Source organism: Tachyglossus aculeatus, chromosome 23 (assembly GCF_015852505.1).
Source record: "Tachyglossus aculeatus isolate mTacAcu1 chromosome 23, mTacAcu1.pri, whole genome shotgun sequence".
Taxonomy (NCBI): domain Eukaryota; kingdom Metazoa; phylum Chordata; class Mammalia; order Monotremata; family Tachyglossidae; genus Tachyglossus; species Tachyglossus aculeatus.
The window spans coordinates 12,930,535-12,950,166 of NC_052088.1; the positions used below are offsets into that span (position 1 = coordinate 12,930,535).

At 38.9% G+C, this 19,632-nt stretch overlaps 1 protein-coding gene across 3 annotated transcripts in view; it reads left to right on the forward strand.

The window, feature by feature from the left end:
* Positions 1-3,114: 3,114 nt before the first annotated feature.
* The window catches only part of CERT1 (ceramide transporter 1), a 110,016-nt gene continuing 93,498 nt past the window's right edge, over positions 3,115-19,632 (forward strand). For 2 of the 3 annotated variants that reach the window (XM_038765455.1, XM_038765456.1), the window contains exons 1-2: positions 3,115-3,237; positions 15,866-16,000. In XM_038765455.1, coding sequence (XP_038621383.1) covers positions 3,142-3,237; positions 15,866-16,000 — 231 coding nt within the window. In that variant the 5' untranslated portion in view covers positions 3,115-3,141. The remainder of the gene's footprint in view (positions 3,238-15,865; positions 16,001-19,632) is intronic. The other variant, XM_038765457.1, reaches the window with a different exon arrangement.

A 19,632-nucleotide genomic window follows, 5' to 3' on the forward strand; every position in this document is an offset into this window, starting at 1 on the left:
TAAGTGCTTACTACGTGCAAAGCACTGTTCTAAGCGTTGCTAAGCGCTTCTAAGAGAAGCGAAGTGCCCTCCTGCCCTCCATCCCCACATCCACCAGCTAGCTGTCTTCCTCCCTTCAAGGCCCGACTGAGAGCTCACCTCCTTGGCATATAGTAAGCGTTTCATAAATGCCACTATTATCATTATTATGACAGATGAGGTAAACCGAGGTCCAGAGAAACGAAGTGCCCTCCTGCCCTCCCTCCCCACATCCGCCAAGCTAGCTCTCTTCCACCCTTCAAGGCCCTACTGAAAGGTCACCTCCTCGGCATAGTAAAAGTTTAATAAATGCCACTATTATTATTATTATTATTATTATTATTAATATGACAGATGAGGTAAACCGAGATCCAGAGAATAACAATAATAATGGCATTTATTAAGCACTTACTATGTGCAAAGCACTGTTCTAAGTGCTTCTAAGAGAAGCAAAGTGTCCCCTGCCCTCCCTCCCCACAACCGCCAAGCTCAGTTTCATCCTCCCTTCAAGGCCCTACTGAGAGCTCACCTCCTTGGCATATAGTAAGCGTTTAATAAATGCCACTATCATTATTATTATTATTATGACAGATGAGGTAAACCGAGGCCCAGAGAAGCGAAGTGCCCTCCCTCCCCACAACCACCAAGCTCAGTTTCATCCTCCCTTCAAGGCCCTACTGAGAGCCCACCTCCTTGGCATATAGTAAGCGTTTAATAAATGCCACTATTATTATTATTATGACAGATGAGGTAAACCGAGGTCCAGAGAATAATAATAACAATAATAATGGCATTTATTAAGCGCTTACTATGTGCAAAGCACTGTTCTAAGCGTTGCTAAGCGCTTCTAAGAGAAGCGAAGTGCTCTCCTGCCGCGTTTAATAAATGCCACTATTATTTTTATTATTATGACAGATGAGGTAAACCGAGGCCCAGAGAAGCGAAGTGCCCTCCCTCCCCACAACCACCAAGCTCAGTTTCATCCTCCCTTCAAGGCCCTACTGAGAGCCCACCTCCTTGGCATATAGTAAGCGTGGAATAAATGCCACTATTATTATTATTATTATGACAGATGAGGTAAACCGAGGCCCAGAGAAGCGAAGTGCCTCCCTCCCCACAACCGCCAATCTCAGTTTCATCCTCCCTTCAAGGCCCTACTGAGAGCCCACCTCCTTGGCATATAGTAAGCGTTTAATAAATGCCACTATTATTAGCATTATTATGACAGATGAGGGAAACCGAGGCCCAGAGAAGCGAAGTGCCCTCCCTCCCCACAACCGCCAAGCTCAGTTTCATCCTCCCTTCAAGGCCCGACTGAGAGCTCACCTCCTTGGCATACAGGAAGCGTTTAATAAATGTCATTATTATTATTATTATTATTATTATTATTATTACGACAGATGAGGTAAACCGAGGTCCAGAGAATAATAATAATAATAATGGCATTTATTAAGCACTTACTATGTGCAAAGCACTGTTCTAAGCGCTTCTAAGAGAAGCGAAGTGCCCCCTGCCCTCCCTCCCCACAACCGCCAAGCTAGCTCTCTTCCTCCCTCCAAGGCCCTACTGAGAGCTCACCACCTTGGCATATAGTAAGCGTTTAATAAATGCCACTATTATTATTATTATTATTATTATTATGAAAGATGAGGTAAACTAGAGGTCCAGAGAAGCGAAGTGCCCTCCCTCCCCACAACCGCCAAACTCAGTTTCATCCTCCCTTCAAGGCCCTACTGAGAGCTCACCTCCTTGGCATACAGTAAGCGTTTAATAAGTGTCATTATTATTATTATTATTATTATTATTATTACAGATGAGGTAAACCGAGGCCCAGAGAATAACAATAATAATAATAATGGCATTTATTAAGCACTTACTATGTGCAAAGCACTGTTCTAAGCGCTTCTAGGAGAAGCACTTTTGCCCCCTGCCCTCCCTCCCCAAATCCACCAAGCTAGCTCTCTTCCTCCTTCCAAGGCCCTACTGAGAGCTCACCTCCTTGGCATATAGTAAGCGTTTAATAAATGTCACTATTATTATTGTTATTATGACAGATGAGGTAAACTGAGGGCCAGAGAAGCGAAGTGCCCTCCCTCCCCACAACCGCCAAGCTCAGTTTCATCCTCCCTTCAAGGCCCAACTGAGAGCCCACCTCCTTGGCATATAGTAAGCGTTTAATAAATGTCACTATTATTATTGTTATTATGACAGATTAGGTAAACTGAGGCCCAGAGAAGCGAAGTGCCCTCCCTCCCCACAACCGCCAAGCTCAGTTTCATCCTCCCTTCAAGGCCCTACTGAGAGCCCACCTCCTTGGCATATAGTAAGCGTTTAATAAATGCCACTATTATTATTATTATTATTATTGTTATTGTGACAGATGAGGTAAACCGAGGCCCAGAGAATAATAATAATAATAATGGCATTTATTAAGCACTTACTATGTGCAAAGCACTGTTCTAAGCGCTTCTAAGAGAAGCGAAGTGCCCCCTGCCCTCCCTCCCCAAATCCACCAAGCTCAGTTTCATCCTCCCTTCAAGGCCCTACTGAGAGCCCACCTCCTTGGCATATAATAAGCGTTTAATAAATGCCATTATTATTATTATTATTATTATTATGGCAGATGAGGTAAACCGAGGCCCAGAGAAGCGAAGTGCCCTCCCTCCCCACAACCGCCAAGCTCACTTTCATCCTCCCTTTAGACTGTGAGCCCACTGCTGGGTAGGGACCGTCCCTATCTGTCGCCAACTTGTCCTTCCCAAGCGCTTAGTACAGTGCTCCGCACACAGTAGGCGCTCAATAAATACGATCGATTGATTCAAGGCCCGACTGCGGGCTCACCTCTCAGGTGAAGCGAGCCGAGCCGTGGAGCCATCGGGGCCCGCGGGGGACTACGAGTCCCAGCATGCAACGCGCGATGGGAAGGGGGGGGGGGCGCATGCGCGCCGCCTGAGGGCGAGGCGGGGCGGAGGGAGGAGGGGGCCGAGGTTGGAAGATGGCGGCGGTGGTGGTCGTGTGGTGAGGGGCCGGCGGTCCTTGGCGCCGCGTCTTCTTCGCCCGCCGGTGGACGGAGGGCCGGTGTCGGCCGGCGGGGCCCGTCTCCCCGCGCCTCCCCGCGCCTCCATGTCGGACAACCAGAGCTGGAACTCGTCGGGCTCGGAGGAGGACCCGGACACCGAGGCCGGGCAGCCTGTGGAGCTCTGCGGGGTCCTCAGCAAGGTGAGCCACCCCCCCCCCCACACACCCCACCCCACCCCACCCCCTCACCTTCCAGGCATTCAATCAATCAATCAATCAATCGTATTGATTGAGCGCTTACTGTGTGGAGAACACTGTACTACTACTACTAATAATAATAATAATGGCATTTATTAAGCGCTTACTGTGTGCAGAACACTGTACTACTACTACTACTACTAATAATGGCATTTATTAAGCGCTTACTGTGTGCAAAGCACCGTTCTAAGCGGTGTAACCTGTATATTTGTACAGCGCTTACTATGTGCAAAGCACCGTTCCAAAGCGGTATAACCTGTATATTTGTGTGTACATATTTATGACTCTATACCGTTCCAAAGCGGTATAACCTGTATATTTGTTTGTACATATTTATTACTCTATTTATTTTACTTGTACATATTTATCATTCTATTTATTTCTTTTACTTGTACATATTTATCATTCTATTTATTTCTTTTACTTGTTTATTTTACTTTACTTATTTATTTACTTGTATATAATATTATTATTATAAAATAAATTCTATTTATTTTACTTTGTTACTATGTTTGATTTTGTTCTCTGTCCCCCCCTTTTAATAATAATAATAATGGCATTTATTAAGCGCTTACTATGTGCAAAGCACCGTTCTAAGCGGTATAACCTGTATATTTGTACAGCGCTTACTATGTGCAAAGCACCGTTCTAAAGCGGTATAACCTGTATGTTTGTACATATTTATTACTCTATTTATTTTACTTGTACATATTTATTATTCTATTTATTTCTTTTACTTGTTTATTTATTTTACTTTACTTATTTACTTGTATATATTATTATTATTATTATAAAATACATTCTATTTATTTTATTTTGTTAGTATGTTTGATTTTGTTCTCTGTCTCCCCCTTTTAATAATAATAATAATGGCATTTATTAAGCGCTAACTATGTGCAAAGCACCGTTCTAAGCGGTATAACCTGTATTTTTGTACATGTTTATTACTCTATTTTACTTGTACATATTTATTATTGTTTGTACATATTTATTACTCTATTTATTTATGTATTTTACTTGTACATATTTATTATTCTATTTATTTATTTATTTTACTTGTTCATTTATTTTACTTTACTTATTTATTTACTTGTATATAATATTATTATTATTATAAAATAAATTCTGTTTCTTTTATTTTGTTAGTATGTTTGGTTTTGTTCTCTGTCTCCCCCTTTTAATAATGATAATAATGGCATTTATTAAGCGCTTACTATGTGCAAAGCACCGTTCTAAGCGGTATAACCTGTATATTTGTACAGCGCTTGCTATGTGCAAAGCACCGTTCCAAAGCGGTATAACCTGTATGTTTGTACATATTTATTACTCCATTTATTTTACTTGTACATATTTATTATTCTGTTTATTTTACTTGTTCATTTATTTTACTTTACTTATTTAATTACTTGTATATAATATTATTATTATTATAAAATAAATTCTATTTATTTTATTTTGTTACTATGTTTGATTTTGTTCTCTGTCCCCCCCTTTTAATAATAATAATAATGGCATTTATTAAGCGCTTACTATGTGCAAAGCACCGTTCTAAGCGGTATAACCTGTATATTTGTACAGCGCTTACTATGTGCAAAGCACCGTTCTAAAGCGGTATAACCTGTATGTTTGTACATTTATTACTCTATTTATTTTACTTGTACATATTTATCATTCTATTTATTTTACTTGTTCATTTATTTTACTTTACTTATTTATTTACTTGTATTTAATATTATTATTATTATAAAATAGATTCTATTTATTTTATTTTGTTAGTATGTTTGGTTTTGTTCTCAGTCTCCCCCTTCTAATAATAATAATGGCATTTATTAAGCGCTAACTATGTGCAAAGCACCGTTCTAAGCGGTATAACCTGTATTTTTGTACATGTTTATTACTCTATTTTACTTGTACATATTTATTATTGTTTGTACATATTTATTACTCTATTTATTTATGTATTTTACTTGTACATATTTATTATTCTATTTATTTTTTTATTTTACTTGTTCATTTATTTTACTTTACTTATTTATTTACTTGTATATAATATTATTATTATTATAAAATACATTCTATTTATTGTATTTTGTTAGTATGTTTGGTTTTGTTCTCTGTGTCCCCCTTTTAATAATAATAATAATGGCATTTATTAAGCGCTTACTCTGTGCAAAGCACCGTTCTAAGCGGTATAACCTGTATATTTGTACAGCGCTTACTATGTGCAAAGCACCGTTCTAAAGCGGTATAACCTGTATGTTTGTACATATTTATTACTCTATTTATTTTACTTGTACATATTTATTATTCTATTTATTTATTTTACTTGTTCATTTATTTTACTTATTTATTTACTTGTATATAATATTATTATTATTATAAAATAATTCTATTTATTTTATTTTGTTAGTATGTTTGGTTTTGTTCTCTGTCTCCCCCTTTTAATAATAATAATAATGGCATTTATTAAGCGCTTACTATGTGCAAAGCACCGTTCTAAGCGGTATAACCTGTATATTTGTACAGCGCTTACTATGTGCAAAGCACCGTTCCAAAGCGGTATAACCTGTATATTTGTGTGTACATATTTATGAGACTATACCGTTCCAAAGCGGTATAACCTGTATATTTGTTTGTACATATTTATTACTCTATTTATTTTACTTGTACATATTTATCATTCTATTTATTTATTTTACTTGTACATATTTATCATTCTATTTATTTCTTTGACTTGTTTATTTATTTTACTTTACTTATTTACTTGTATATATTATTATTATTATTATAAAATAGATTCTATTTATTTTATTTTGTTAGTATGTTTGATTTTGTTCTCTGTCTCCCCCTTTTAATAATAATAATGGCATTTATTAAGCGCTTACTATGTGCAAAGCACCGTTCTAAGCGGTATAACCTGTATATTTGTACAGCGCTTACTATGTGCAAAGCACCGTTCCAAAGCGGTGTAACCTGTATATTTGTTTGTACATATTTATGACTCTATTTATTTTACTTGTACATATTTATTACTCTATTTCTTTTACTTGTTTATTTTACTTATTTACTGGTATAGAATATTATTATTATTATTATAAAATAAATTCTATTTCTTTTATTTTGTTAGCATGTTTGATTTTGTTCTCTGTCTCCCCCTTCTAATAATAATAATGGCATTTATTAAGCGCTTACTGTGTGCAAAGCACCGTTCTAAGCGGTGTAACCTGTATATTTCTACAGCGCTTACTATGTGCAAAGCACCGTTCTAAAGCGGTATAACCTGTATGTTTGTACATATTTATTACTCTGTTTATTTATTTTACTTGTACATATTTATCATTCTATTTATTTATTTTACTTGTTCATTTATTTTACTTTACTTATTTATTTACTTGTATATAATATTATTATTATAATGAAATAAATTCTATTTCTTTTATTTTGTTACTATGTTTGGTTTTGTTCTCAGTCTTCCCCTTCTAATAATAATAATGACATTTATTAAGCGCTTACTATGTGCAAAGCACCGTTCTAAGCGGTATAACCTGTATTTTTGTACATGTTTATTACTCTATTTTACTTGTACATATTTATTATTGTTTGTACATATTCATTAGTCTATTTATTTATGTATTTTACTTGTACATATTTATTATTCTATTTATTTATTTATTTTACTTGTTCATTTATTTTACTTTACTTATTTATTTACTTGTATATAATAATATTATTATTATTATTAGAAAATAAATTCTATTTATTTTAGTTTGTTAGTATGTTTGGTTTTGTTCTCTGTCTCCCCCTTTTAATAATAATAATAATAATGGCATTTATTAAGCGCTTACTATGTGCAAAGCACCATTCTAAAGCGGTATAACCTGTATATATGTTTGTACATGTTTATTACTCTATTTTGCTTGTACATATTTATTATTCTATTTATTTATTTTACTTGTTCATTTATTTTACTTTACCTATTTACTTGTATATAATAATATAATTATCATTATTAGAAAATAAATTCTATTTATTTTATTTTGTTAGTATGTTTGGTGTTCTCTGTCTCCCCCTTTAATAATAATAATGGCATTTATTAAGCGCTTACTATGTGCAAAGCACCGTTCCAAAGCGGTATAACCTGTATGTTTGTACATATTTATTACTCTATTAATTTATTTCTTTTACTTGTACATATTTATTATTCTATTTATTTATTTCTTTTACTTGTTTATTTATTTTACTTTACTTATTTATTTACTTGTATATGATAATATAATTATTATTATTATAAAATAAATTCTATTTCTTTTATTTTGTTAGTACGTTTGGTTTTGTTCTGTCTCCCCCTTTTAATAGTAATAATAATGGCATTTATTAAGCGCTTACTATGTGCAAAGCACCGTTCTTTGTACGTATTTATTACTCAATTTATTTTACTTGTACATATTTATTATTCTATTTATTTATTTCTTTTACTTGTTTTTTTTTACTTTACTCATTTATTTACTTGTATATAATAATATTATTATTATTAGAAAATAAATTCTATTTATTTTATTTTGTTAGTATGTTTGGTTTTGTTCTCTGTCTCCCCCTTTTAATAATAATAATAATGGCATTTATTAAGCGCTTACTATGTGCAAAGCACCGTTCTAAAGCGGTATAACCTGTATATTTGTACGTATTTTTTACTCTATTTTACTTGTACATATTTATTATTCTATTTATTTATTTCTTTTACTTGTTTATTTATTTTACTTTACTTATTTATTTACTTGTATATAATAATATAATTATTATTATTATAAAATAAATTCTATTTCTTTTATTTTGTTAGTGTGTTCGGTCTTGTTCTCTGTCTCCCACTTTTAATAATAATAATGGCATTTATTAAGCGCTTACTATGTGCAAAGCACCGTTCTAAAGCAGTATAACCTGTATATTTGTACATATTTATTACTCTATTTATTTATTTTGCTTGTACATATTTATTATTCTATTTGTTTATTTTACTTTACTTATTTATTTACTTGTATATAATAATATAATTATTATTATTAGAAAGTAAATTCTATTTATTTTATTTTGTTAGTATGTTTGGTTTTGTTCTGTCTCCCCCCTTTTAATAATAATAATGGCATTTATTAAGCGCTTACTATGTGCAAAGCACTGTTCTAAGCGCTGGGGAGGTTACAAAGTGATCAGGTTGTCCCACGGGGGGCTCACAGTCTTAGTCCCCATTTTACAGATGAGGGAACCGATGCCCAGAGAAGTGAAGTGACTTGCCCAAAGCCACACAGCTGACAATTGGCGGAGCTGGGATTTGAACCCATGGCCTCTGACTCCAGAGCCCGGGCTCTTTCCACTGAGCCACACTGCTTCTCCTTTTAGACTGTGAGCCCACTGTTGGGTAGGGACTGTCTCTATATGTTGCCAACTTGTACTTCCCAAGCGCTTAGTACAGTGCTCTGCACACAGTAAGTGCTCAATAAATACGATTGATTGATTGGGGAAGCTACAGCATTATCAGGTTGTCCCTCAAGGGGCTCACAGTCTCAATCCCCATTTTACAGATGAAGTAACTGAGGCCCAGAGGTGAAGGCTACAAGATTATCAGGTTGTCCCTCATGGGGCTCACAGTCTCAATCCCCATTTTGCAGATGAGGTCACTGAGGCCCAGAGAAGTGAAGTGACTCGCCCAAAGCCACCCAGCTGACAATTGGCAGAGCCGGGATTTGAACCCATGACCTCTGACTCCAAAGCCTGGGCTCTTTCCTACTGAGCCACGCTGCTTCTCTAAGCGCTTGGGAAGTCCAAATTGGCAACATCTAGAGACGGTCCCTACCCGACAGCGGGCTCACAGTCTGGAAGGGGGAGACAGACAACAAAACATATTAACAAAATAGAATAAATATGCACAGATAGAGTAATAAGGCCCCAAAGGAAAGAGCCCGGGCTTGGGAGTCAGAGGTCACGGGTTCTAATTCCGGCTCCACTAATTCATTCATTCGTTCAATCATATTTAATGAGCGCTTACTGTGTGCAGAGCACTGGACTAAGTGCTTGGGAAGTCCAAGTTGGCAACATCTAGAGACAGTCCCTACCCGACAGCGGGCTCACAGTCTAGATGGGGGAGACAGACAACAAAACATATTAACAAAATAGAATAAATATGTACAAATAAATAGAGTAATAAGGCCCCAGTGGAAAGAGCCCGGGCTTGGGAGTCAGAGGTCACGGGTTCTAATTCGGCTCCACCAATTCATTCATTCGTTCAATCATTTAATGAGCGCTTACTGTGTCCAGAGCACTGGACTAAGTGCTTGGGAAGTCCAAGTTGGCAACATCTAGAGACGGTCCCTACCCAACAGCGGGCTCACAGTCTAGAAGGGGGAGACAGACAACAAAACATATTAACAAAATAGAATAAATGGGTACAAATAAATAGAGTAATAAGGCCCCAGTGGAAAGACCCCGGGCTTGGGAGTTAGACGACACGGGTTCTAATCCCGGCTCCACCAATTCATTCATTCGTTCACTCATATTGAATGAGCGCTTACTGTGTGCAGAGCACTGGACTAAGCGCTTGGGAAGGCCAAGTTGGCAACATCTAGAGACGGTCCCTACCCAACAGTGGGCTCACAGTCTAGAAGGGGGAGACAGAGTCACTCATTCAAGCAGCGGGGCTCAGGGGAAATATTACTCTATTTATTTATTTTATTTGTACATGTTTACTCTATTTTATTTTGTTAGTATGTTTTGTTTTGTTGTCTGTCTCCCCCTTCTGGACTGTGAGCCCGCTGTTGGGTAGGGGCCGTCTCTAGATGTTGCCAACCTGAACTTCCTAGTGCTCTGCACACAGTAAGCGCTCAATCAATCAATCAATCGATCGTATTTATTGAGCGCTTACTGTGTGCAGAGCACTGTACTAAGCGCTTGGGAAGTACAAGTTGGAAACATAAATACGATTGAATGAATGAATGTTGCCAACTTGTACTTCCCAAGCGCTTAGTCCGGTGCTCTGCACACAGTAAGCGCTCAACAAATACGATTGAATGAATGACTAATAATAATAATGATGGTATTTGTTAAGCGCTTACTAAGTGCAAAGCACTGTTCTGAGCGCTGGGGGGGATACAGGGTGATCAGGCTGTTTATTACTCTATTTTACTTGTACATATATTTATTTTATGTATTTATTTATATTTATATATTTGTATATTAAATATTTATTTATATTTGTTTATTTTTATTTTATTTTGTTAATATGTTTTGTTTTGTTGTCTGTCTCCCCTTCTAGACTGTGAGCCCGCTATTGGGTAGGGACCGTCTCTAGATGTTGCCAACTTGTACTTCCCAAGCGCTTAGTACAGTGCTCTGCACACAGTAAGCGCTCAATAAATACGATTGAATGAATGAATGACAAGTCAGCAACATATAGAGACAGTGCCTCCCCAATAGCGGGCGTCCCCCTGCCTGCCTCCTGCACTCCCTGTCCTCCTTTTCCCTCCCCATCACCCCTCCCTTCCCCACAGGACTTGTATATAGTTCTGCATATTTATTACTCTAATTGTTGTACATATTTATTACTCCGTTTAATAATAATGACGGCATTTGTTAAATGCTTACTATGTGCCCAGCACTGTTCTCGGCGCTAGGGAGGATACAAGGTGATCAGGTTGTTAGAAGCAGCGTGGCTCAGTGGAAAGAGCACGGGCTTTGGAGTCAGAGGTCATGGGTTCAAATCCCAGCTCCGCCAGTTGTCAGCTGTGTGACTCTGGGCAAGTCACTTCACTTCTCTGTGCCTCAGTTACCTCATCTGTAAAATGGGGATTGACTGTGAGCCCTCCGTGGGACAGCCTGATCACTCTGTAGCCTCCTCAGCGCTTAGAACAGTGCTTTGCACATAGTAAGCACTTACTGAATGCCGCCATTATTATTATTCTTATCCCCATTTTCCAGAGGAGGGAAGTGAGGCCCAGAGAAGCTAAGCGACTTGCCCAGGGTCACACAGCTGACAAGTGGCAGAGCTGGGATTTGAACCCACGACCTCTGACTCCCAAACCCGGGCTCTTTCCATTGAGCCACGCTCCTAATGATGTGTATGGAGCTATAATTCTATTTATTCTGACGGTATTGACGCCCGTCTACTTGTTTTATTGTCAGTCTCCCCCTTCCAGAGCGGGAGCCCGTTGTTGGGTAGGGACCGTCAGTATAGGTTGCCGATTTGTTCTTTCCAAGCGCTTAGTCCAGTGCTCTGCACACACTAAGCGCTCAGTAAATACGATTGAATGAATGAGGGGTGGCACCCCCGCACCTGGAGGGCTGCGGGGAGGAGGAGGAGGAGAGGGGTCACGGGGCAGCAGCTGCCTGGGGCGGGGCAGGAGCGATGCAAAATAATCATCGTTATGGTATTTGGGAAGCACTTACTCGTCCCCCTCTCCATCCCCCCCCCCATCTTACCTCCTTCCCTTCCCCACAGCACCTGTATATATGTTTGTACATATTTATTACTCTATTTATTCTACTTGTACATATCTATTCTATTTATTTTATTTTGTTAGTATGTTTGGTTTTGTTCTCTGTCTCCCCCTTTTAGACTGTGAGCCCACTGTTGGGTAGGGACTGTCTCTATATGTTGCCAATTTGTACTTCCCAAGCGCTTAGTACAGTGCTCTGCACATAGTAAGCGCTCAATAAATACGATTGATGATGATGATGATGATGTGCCCGGCTCGGTTCTAAACCCCCCTCACATCAGGGAGGGACCCCCACGGGGGAAGATGTGGGAGCCCTGCAGGGGAGGCAACCTAGAAAATGGGTGGGATATGCCGAATACCCCTAATCACAGATTAGGGGTGTAAGGTCCCCCCCCCCCCCCCACCCGCTCTGAGCCAAGAGCTCTTCGATCAGCACGTGATGGGCACACCAGAAACATTCATAACAACCTGGGACACGTCAGATAAGCCGACCTTTACTCCAGGAAGGAAAGCAATGCAATAAAAGGTTCTTGCAGAAAGGGGGGCTACTGGAAGGGAGGAGGAGGAGGAGCCTCCCGGAGAGCATTTCAGGGTCTCATCCAGTCCCCTTTTACTGGTATCCCCCTCTCCCGTCCCTCTCTGAGTAGGTAACAGAACGGCCGGGGCGGGAAGTTTTAATTTGTGGATTAATTTGCAGCAGAAATGGGCGAGGCCTCCAAGCGGGAGAGGTAGTGAGCGTTCTTCTGGATTGAGAATTAGTCCTCTGGAAATGTTTGCTCCCCCGAGAGTCAAGTACTAACTCCACTTCCTTATTTTCCCAACCCTAACTTCAGGGGAGGTCTAGAGCCAGGACTCAATGTTCAGGTTGTGACAGACTGAAATCACATGATCTCCCAGGAACTGAAAAATCTACCATAATCACCCTTATGCATAACTTGGATTAAGCAATTGGTCCTGTCTTGTGATTTTTTTTTTTTTTAATGACAGTGTTTCGGTACAAGGACTAGTGGGACTTGGCCCTCGCTTGTAACATTTTTGAATCTTGCTTTTGGTTAGTTTGGAACATTCCGATTGAGTTGACACCCCTAACCTTTTTTTTTTTTTGATGGCATTTATTAAGTGCTTACTATGCGCAAAGCACTGTTCTAAGCACTGGGGAGGTTGCAAGGTGATCAGGTTGTCCCACGGGGGGCTCACAGTCTTAATCCCCATTTTACAGATGAGGTAACTGAGGCCCAGAGAAGTTAAGTGACTTGCCCAAAGTCACACAGCTGACAATTGGTGGAGCTGGGATTCGAACCCATGACCTCTGACTCCAGAGCCCGTGCTCTTTCCACTGAGCCACGCTGCAGCAAAACACGGTTGCACACACCTTCCTTTTCACAGCCTTTCTTAGAAGACTATAGAGTTCCAAGATGGTCTGGAGTAAAGTTTTATGTCAAATTTATTTTGTTTTTTAAGGGTGTTGAGATTATAAATCCCAAAGCACTAAACATCTGAGAGTGATTATGCAATGTGTTGGCATTTCCTCCTCTTTCCATATAAATGAAAAGCAGACCACGATAATTTGGAAGGTGATATGATGCATGTTACGATAAGGTTTTTCTTTCTGCCAATGAAACCGGCTTTCCACCTCTTTGGAACAATTCCAGTAATTTTCAGACCTAGGAGAGAGTCCTTTCACAAATGCCTGGAAACAAAAGCATCTTGTAACAAGTTTAAAGATGAATAACTTTTCTATTTTGGTTTACATTGTTGCCAAAATATTGAACCTTGCATCACAGAATTTAGCATCAGTGAATTAACTTCACCAGCGAAGCTCTCCTGAATTTAAATGAGTAGCCTAAACTTTTTTTGTTTCTAAAAGTACCATTTTAGTGGTGCTTTAAATGACTTCAGTAAAATAATCCCACGGGGAGGGGGGGTTTAAGAGAAGTCTTAATACTTTGTGGTGTTGGTTTCATTCTTAACATTGATGTAATATTCGGGGAAACTTTTCAAATATATTTAATGAACCCAAAGACTGAGGACTTTCCTGTCCTGTGGACTTATTTAATCGTTGTTTTAATTAGACTGCAAACTGTATCTACTCACCACCTGGTCCCTTTTTCATGTACTGGATGTTTAGAAAAAATGCAATTCCTATTATGTATTCAGAACAGTGTTTGGCACATAGTAAGTGCTTAACATGTAATTATTATTCACCACAGTAATTTGGTGAGGCCAGTGTATCAGAAAGGCACATGCTTAAAGGCCAAGTCTTCTTTGAGGGTGAAGTAGGTTGTCTTCAGTTTTCTCTATTGTCTTCCCAAGCCTGGTTTGACCTACTGTTGCTCACTAGCAAATACTTGAATATTCATTGCCTGAATAATACTCTGCCTTGGGGATTTTTTTCTGGTGTGGAGAAGATAAATTCTTGGTCTCCACAGACTGTAAGCTTCTAAAGGTTGGTGCCAGACAGTGTATTAGCAAATGGAGTTTTTTTCAAGCACTCCATGTTATAATGCATTTTTAAAGGAATTGTGGGAAATAAGGTTGACTTGTAGGGAAGGTCACCTGAAAGTGTTCACAACTCATGCGTGAGTCCTACTCCTGGTGTCGATATTTGTTGAGCTAAACGGTCTCATCCATGCCCCTGTAACTGCCTCATGTGCAAAACCCAGACCCTGGTCAAAGCTAAAATTTAGTCTCTGGCAACTAGAAGTGCCCCGAATGCTAGATTTAAGTAGATTGCCTCTGTCTATATAACGCCGTGTTGATTGTTGGAAGTCACCGTAATAATCTGTGCTACTCGGATCAAAGACTGGCCAGCATAGCAGGACCAAGCATAGCATGCGTCCCTCTCTTTGCCCGAAAAGAAAAGTCATCTGCCCAGAAACATAGTCCTCTGTTAGCTTGGGCCTGGCTCAGCTTGAACTTTTTGTCTTCTCTGCTCCTCTTCTTTGTGGAGGGAACCTGATGGGACGGCTGACTGAGCCATTGGCGTAGTGCAGGCAGGGATGTGGAGAAGAGCCATTGTCCCATGTTGGCTCCAGGTCTCTGAAGACCTCTTCCTCCTTCCCAGCCAGTGTGGTATTGAAGGGAGATGAGCCCCTAAGTGCTTTGGTAAGTCCTCGTTCCTTGGGACTGGCTCTCGGGGCCTGGTGACTTCACTGCCCTTTATCCCTTAGAATCTGACGGAGCCATCCTGCAAGCAGACTGATCAATTGAAGGTAGCATTTGTGTCTGGAACCACAGGGAGGCCAAAAGAGAAGGGAACATGGAATTGGCAGGGGGAAAAAATGGAAGTGGTGGAGGAAGAAAGGGAAAGGTTTAGGGAGGCAAAAGTAGAGAAGTGCCTGGGAAAATCTGAGAAGAAAATTGGAGGATAGGAAGAAAGAGGAAAAAGGCTAGATTCAGGAGGAAAGAAGTGACAGTGCAGGAAAATTAGGAAAAGAACAAAGTAAAATGAATAGGGAAAAAACAAGGGGGAAAGTTACTTATGCTGAGTAAGAATGGGGAAGGGAGTGGCAGAGACTTAGATTTTTTTTGGGTTGGTAGGTTCCTCTCCATCCACACTGAAAATTCAGTTAATGAGATTTTTTTCTTTTGGTGGTCTGTCCAAAGAGCTGTCTGAATATGGGAAGGCGAAGATCCTATGGCTTTAGCTCAGAGTCACTAGTCAGGGGCCTGCCTCCCCAAGGCAATTCTTTGGTGTTCTCACCTTCTCCCAGTTCCCATAAGACTATGACTCCTTGCCCTGCCCACCAACCTGGCAAAGGAGGAGTAGAGACAGCTCCATCAGTACTTACCTGGCCTTTTCCTTGAATTCTGATTCTCCCTTAGGCCCCGATTTCAGTTCAGTCAACAGAATTTGTTAGTATTTAGAGGAGGCAGTGTGGTATATTGGAAGAACGCCTCTTTGGAAGCCAGAGGACCAAAACTGTTTGTTCATACGAAGCTATTAAACCTCAACTTCTTTAGCTAACTTAAGCCATTCTCTTATCAGATAGAAGTGACACTCCTCAAGGGAAGAATGAATCATTTTATTATCACTGTTAGTGGTCAATTAATGACCCTGAAATATTTAATTTGGGTCTTTTTTTTTTCAGTGGACCAACTACATCCATGGGTGGCAGGATCGTTGGGTGGTTTTGAAAAACAATACACTAAGCTACTACAAGTCTGAAGATGAGACCGAATATGGCTGCAGGGGATCCATCTGCCTTAGCAAGGCTGTCATTACGGTAAATTTTGCTTTACAATGCTTTTGTGTTTTTCAATTTCATAAAAGAGATTTTATATGCCTTGTTTAGAATGCTAAGCCGTTTGAACTCTGTGTGTTCTGCATGTGGCATCTATTTGTCCGTAGCATCCACAGTCTTAAAGGCTTGTTTAAAGCACCAAGTAGTCACGGTCATTACCTGAAAGATCCCTCAGAGCTCTGTTTAATTCCCCAAATTAATTGTCCACACTATCTTTGTGGTTTCTCGTGGTTGCTGCCGCTTTACTCTGTCAGGGTGAAAAGGTGTGTTTGGGCTTTACCCCAGTGTCTTAATACGCATTGCTTGTAAACTTTTACCCAGATGTTCCGTTGTTAAGGGAAGTGGCCAACAAGGATTGTCTGGCTAAATCAGCTGTCTGATGCATGGTGATTTTCAGAATTTGTCCATAGTTCTAATATTACATTTGTACCAAAATTAAAAAAAAAACCCTTCTCTATTGCTAACCAGAAAATTACTCAATATGGAAAGTGTTTAGTTGGATTGTTGTAGAAACACTGTATAGAGAATGGTTGCGTCTTAATGAGAATAAAGAGTGATTGATTCCAAAGGTTTTGGATTCAACATGCATTTTTGGAAATGGATCTTAACCTCGTTTCCTCTGCCACCACTTATTTTAAAACCTAACTTTCAAATAACTGCTCAGCATACTTGAATAATTTTGAAATGTTTGTACTAGGGTCTGTGATAGAACATATTTCTTTCTCTTATTTGGTAATTATGTATCTGGAGTGTAACGGTTAAGTGAGACAAAAAGAATATATGCAGCATATTTGAGGGCAGGCATGTATTTTGGGGTCAGTTTTAATTTTTTTTGAGGGCAGGCATGTATTTTGGGGTCAGTTTTAATTTTTTTTATGAGAGCTTAAAGTGGTAGTTACATTTAAATGCTTTTAGCTGTAGAGGCCAGGAGGGAATAATCAATCCCTTATTGAGCATTTAACGTGTGCAGAGCACTATACTAAGCATTCAAAATAATAATAATCACCAAGCACTTAGAAAAGTGTTCTGCACACAGTAAGCATGCTCATATACAATTAAGTGCTTATTATGTGCCAAGCACTGGGATGGATACAAGATAATCAGCGTTGACACAGTCCCTCTCCCACCCGGGGCTCACAGTCTAAATAGGATGAAAAGTACAGTAAAATAGAGTTAATAGACATGTTCCCTGCCCACGACAAGGTCACAGTCTAGAGGAAGAGACAGACATTAAAATAAATTTTCAGCTAGGTACATAAATACTGAGAGGCTGAGAATGGGGTGAATATCAAGTGCTTAAAGGGTACAGATCCAAGTGCTTAGGTGATGATAGAACTATCTTTAAATAATCTTTAAAGTGCAATACAAGAGGCAGATATTAAGCAGAATTACTCCCTATAACTTTTTTACTTAAACTCCAACTATTTTCACATCATTTGGATTTTATCCCCCCCAAATCCAATCGATAGCAACAGGATTTGAATATTTTTCCCAACTTTGTCACCTGCCAAAGACCATTTATTTTGTGGATGGGACTGTGAGCTCATTGTGGGCAGGGAGTGTGTCTATTTGTGGTTGTATTGTACTCTCCCAAACTCTTAGTGCAACGCTTTGCACACAGTAAGCACTCAGTAAATACGAATGAAAGAATGGGGGACTTCTGTGACTCCCTTGTTCTTTTGTTAATCCACTCTACTATATTGCATTTTATTCCAATATTGAAAACAGTCCGCATTTTCAAAGGAAATACATATGGCCGCCTCTGAACCGACAAGGTTTAGGCTTGAAAAGATCAGTCAGTACCTTTTTTAGATAAATTGGACATTAACTTGAAGTTGCCACTCTAGTGGGGGACTGAAAGGGAAGGGAGGTAGGACAAATGGCGTAACTTCTTTTTTCCTTTGTGGCACTTAAAAAAAAAGCCGTTTGTCAACTGTTTGAATTGGTGGAAAGGGGAAGTTAGGTTTCTCAATTGTCCCATGTTTTTAGTAGTGACTGAAACTAAAATATAACTGCTTTACCCTTAAGTCCTAAAACATATTTATATTAAGCATCTGAATTAATTTCAATGAGTGATATTTATTGAGCAATTACTGCATGCAGAGTACTGTACTGAGTGCTTGGGAAACTACAATACTTAGTTTTTCCACAGTAGAACTTGGCTCATTTTTGAACTGTCAGAATGGGGGTGTGGGGAATGGGAATGGTCACCAGAGCTCCTCAAACTGAGTGATGCTTTTGTCAGAAGGAAATGAAGGGGACTCTCCAGGGAGACAGAAATCCTGAGCCCTTGTTGGCAGTCATGAGGATGTACCTGACTGCTGTCCTCTTAGCTAATATCTAATAGTTAATTAATAAACAATTTTACCAGGGGGTGGGGAATCTTCCTTCCAAGTTTCATGATGTAATCAGCAGCCAATTTAATGTGTGTTAAAGAGTTGAAACACCAATTCCCATTCTTCCCTTCTCCCCTAGAACCTGAGAGAACATAATTTCTAATTCAGGACTGACTCCCTTTAAAAAGAACTGAACTATCATTGTTTTGAATTCTACAGATTCAGAATGACCAAAGTAAACTCTGAAAACATTTATAATTTTGCCAGTTTTTCAAAGTGAACTCAGGATTGTCTCATATTTTCTTCTACAACATTTTTAGCAGTTGGAGACAAGTCTAATAGGTTCACTTTATTCCTGAAGCTCTTGAGTCTGAATTTTTGTCAAATAAATGGAATATGATATTCTGTAGAAATACATGGGGAAACAAAGCTTTTGCTGTGTGTACTGACAATTTGTTTTTAGTGCATATTGATGAGCTTAATCTTTAGAATTAAAAATACTGCACACTAAATATATAAATGATCCCTGTTTGGAAGCTTCCTGTTTGAGATGAAACAGCAACTTGAAATAAGTCCAAATTGGCAAAGTTTGAAACAGAAAATAAAGTATGTGATGTCCAGTTACTCTGGGCAATACTTGATCCAAAGAAGACAAATTAGTTGTATGAAAAGCTTTTTTTAAAAAAATAAACTAGCTTTTTGCACAGTATTTTTTCTAGCCAATGATTATTTACTGGCCCTCCTTGAAACCTGGCATATTTTTTTTTTTTTAAAAAAAGGTTGTGAAGTGTCTTTTCAAAAAGTTGAATTGACTTATAATCAGAGGATGTGCCATATCTGTCATGTTAGTGTTTCTGATGCATTTCCGGAGAGAAGCTTCCTTCCACCAAGAAGTCCTGTTTCACAACTTTCAAGTCTTGCAAAAATAATTCTTTAGTGTTCAGGTTAAAAAATATTAACCTAATTTTCAGGTTAAAAATGAAAAAAATATTTACCTAATGGTCCTTCAAGTCGAAGGACTGTTTTATCTAGTTACTTTTAATTCCCTAGGTTTCAGTATTGTTCTGCGACTCTCACAATACCTCTCACGGTGGGAAGCAATGTGCATCTAAAACAAACTTCACGTGTATGAAGCAAGTCAGTCACCAAGTTAGTCACCAGATCCATAGCTGATTAGTAAGCAGTGTTAGAGTCTTGCTGCTCCAAGACAGAAATGTGCATTTCTGCTGTGATGAGTGGGAGGAGCTGGTTCAATCAGGGGTACCGCACCGGGGACCG